The 2,843-nt window shown below is 47.4% G+C and overlaps 1 protein-coding gene across 1 annotated transcript; it reads right to left on the bottom strand.

The window, feature by feature from the left end:
- Positions 1-394: 394 nt before the first annotated feature.
- On the bottom strand, positions 395-2,779 carry LOC117793273 (116 kDa U5 small nuclear ribonucleoprotein component; the record flags this gene model as incomplete). Its single annotated transcript, XM_034633557.1, has 4 exons — positions 395-817; positions 877-2,379; positions 2,438-2,629; positions 2,688-2,779. Coding segments are annotated over 4 exons (2,145 nt in total), but the record flags the coding sequence as incomplete, so codon positions are not given.
- Between the last annotated feature and the right edge of the window lie 64 nt (positions 2,780-2,843).

Genomic DNA, 2,843 nt, shown 5'->3' with positions numbered 1-2,843 from the left:
TGAGACGATCAATCTGGAAAATAACCAAAATGTTGAAATAAATCTTTATATATAATCAGGAGCAGGTTCTTACCTTAGATGTGTATAAGAGACAGGTGTCTAACAAATGTCCTTTTTCTCTATTGCAGGAAGCCACCGCCGACGACGATGTCGAGTTCGATGATGAGCAGGTTGAGCACGAGGCTTACGAGTCGGAGACGCTCCAGAATGGTAACGCCTAGTCCAGCACTCGATAATAGTGCCTTCTGCTTGTAAATTGCCGCATGACTAACTTTTAAAATAAGCTATTAATACATGTGGATTCAAGTTTAGGCAGCTAATAAATGGTAATCCTAGTATTTCATTCTCTTGCTTTCTTGCTTTCTTTTTTGTGGTGGGTTGGACATCTCTTGGATTGCAATTGCCAATCTCATTCACATGGGAACTTTTGGTTTATTGGTTCGTTTTACAGGTCTTAATCTATAGAGGATAATTGAGCAGGACATCCTGTCGCGCCAGCTCCAACAACATGGGATCGTCGAAGAACTTGTTGATGGACACATCCTCCGAGAGACCTTTGCGTCGCCGTGTCTTGATCATAAACTCACGGGCCAAGTGAGAGGCCTGTTGTGGCTCCAGCGGCCTTATGACAATGCTCTTATCCAAGGGATCTCCGGGTACGATTTGCCAATGATGGAACACGGACAAACAGAAGGCCTGTCCCTGGGTGTGTGTGCGCAGATCTGTCTCGAAACCAAACGAATCGATGGCGGGGATAAATGCTTTGATTGTGTAAATCGGCGAGCCTGAAACGGGCGCGTCCTGCGTGACATGACCTCTGCAAAAGTAAAGGACATGAGTACATATTTCATTTATTATTATTAAAAAAACACTCACCTGCGCCGCGCCAGCACTGTATAGACAGCGGAGACACAATCGGCAGGTGCCTGAACCTCTACAAATAGGTAAGGCTCCATCAGACGCGGCGTGGCCATCAGGAAAGCCGAGTAGGCCACACGGCGAGCCGTTGGAATGATTTGTCCGCCACCACGATGCAGTGCCTCGTTGGCAATGACAGCATCCAGTATTTTAAACTTGACATTGCGTATGGGCTCCTCGCAAAGCGGACCCTCTCGTGTGCCCCACTGGAAGCCTTGCACAATGGAATCCTTGACGGCGGTCAGCAGATTCTTATCCACCTCCGAGGGCAGCGTGTCGTCCACGAGAATATTGGGACCTGTTGTGTCCGGGCCAAAGGCCCAAATGGAACGTGCCGCCAGCAAATCCCAATCGTAGTTGACCTGAAAGAATTCGCCAATGCGCTTCTTGTTCCAATTGATGCAGACCGTCTCATTCTCTATGTCCTCGGCCAATCCCTTCTCCAGCGGCTCGGATATCATTGTAATCTTGTTCTTCTTGTTTGGCGTCTCGGCGAAGCACTTCAATGAGCTGGTCTCCACGACAGTCTCACAGAATGCCACCACGGGATCGGCGACCTTGATATCAATCTCTGAGTACATCTTGCGCAGATCATGCATGACACAATCCAGGTAGAGTTCGCCAGTTCCAAGTATAACGTGTTCACCCGACTCCTCGACACGGGTGGAGAGTAAGGGATATGATTTGTTGACCTTACGCAAGCCATCCAACATTTTGGGCAACTCTGAGGGATTCACAGGCTCCACGGCAATCTTGATAATGCTTTGGGTGTTGAACTTTAGAGGTCGGAATATATAGAGATCCTCGGGTACATTGATATCCACAATGCTGGATGTTTTCACAATGCACTGATCAATGCCCTCGATGAGCACCCAATTGCCAGACGGAACACGATTCAATTCAACTTTGTAACGTGCCTCGTACACCCAAAGTCTGCCCACTTGCAGTATTCGCGAATCTTCCTCATCCTGCAGTGTATAATTCTCGCCAAGCACACGGATTTCCTGCCCAGCATGCAATGTGCCGGAGACAATACGGGCTAGCACCTGAAAGAAGGTGCAGTCATCGTTGGGATACATCTTGGAGCTGTGCACCATCAGCGTGCCATATTGGTTACAGGTGATCATGTCCCGGTAAATGTCGCCTTCCTTGGGCCCAGTATAAATGTGATCCACTTTGCGCTTGGCATTCTCCAGCGGCGATTTGATGTGCTCCACGCACATGTCCACGAATCCGCTGCAATCGCCCATAAATCGATTGCAGACCACGCGCAGCAAAGGACGAATGTTGGACTTCATCTCATCCTTGGTTACGCGCACTTGCAACTCGGATAAGGTGTCTGACAACGTGGTGTCCACGTCACCCACTACCTGAGCAATCAGCTTGTACATGGGCTCCAGTATGAACTCCACAAAGCTGCGCTGTGCCGAGCTGTGTGGTGGCTTCTTGGTGAACTTACGCCTGAATAAGAACTATAATCAATAAGGACATTTTCACAAGTTTTAGCATCATTTCTTACGATTTACTGTGGAAATACATGTCGCCCCAGAGACGCTTGGCAAACTCATTATAGTTGACGCCCTCATAAGTGTCCGCATAGAGTTTGGCAAAGGATTTGAGGGTGAAGCAGAAGCCATAGAGGGAACTGGCAAAGCAAACATTACCAAGAACTGGCGACACCATCAAATTGTCCTCGGCGCTGCCATAAGTGCTGCAATAATAGAGAAATATTAGATCTGATAGGATTTAATGGGATAATGCACTCTCACCTCAACAGGCCATTGATTTCCTCCACAATGTGCTTCAGCTTAAAATATGCATCTTGAGGCGGCAATTTTAGCTCCAAAATGAGACGATCAATCTGGAAAATAACCAAAATGTTGAAATAAATCTTTATATATAATCAGGAGCAGGTTCTTACCTTA

Source organism: Drosophila innubila, unplaced genomic scaffold (assembly GCF_004354385.1).
Source record: "Drosophila innubila isolate TH190305 unplaced genomic scaffold, UK_Dinn_1.0 72_U_U, whole genome shotgun sequence".
Taxonomy (NCBI): Eukaryota; Metazoa; Arthropoda; class Insecta; order Diptera; family Drosophilidae; genus Drosophila; species Drosophila innubila.
The sequence above is the reverse complement of the archived record's forward strand: the minus strand, read 5'-3'. Positions and strand labels throughout refer to the sequence as shown.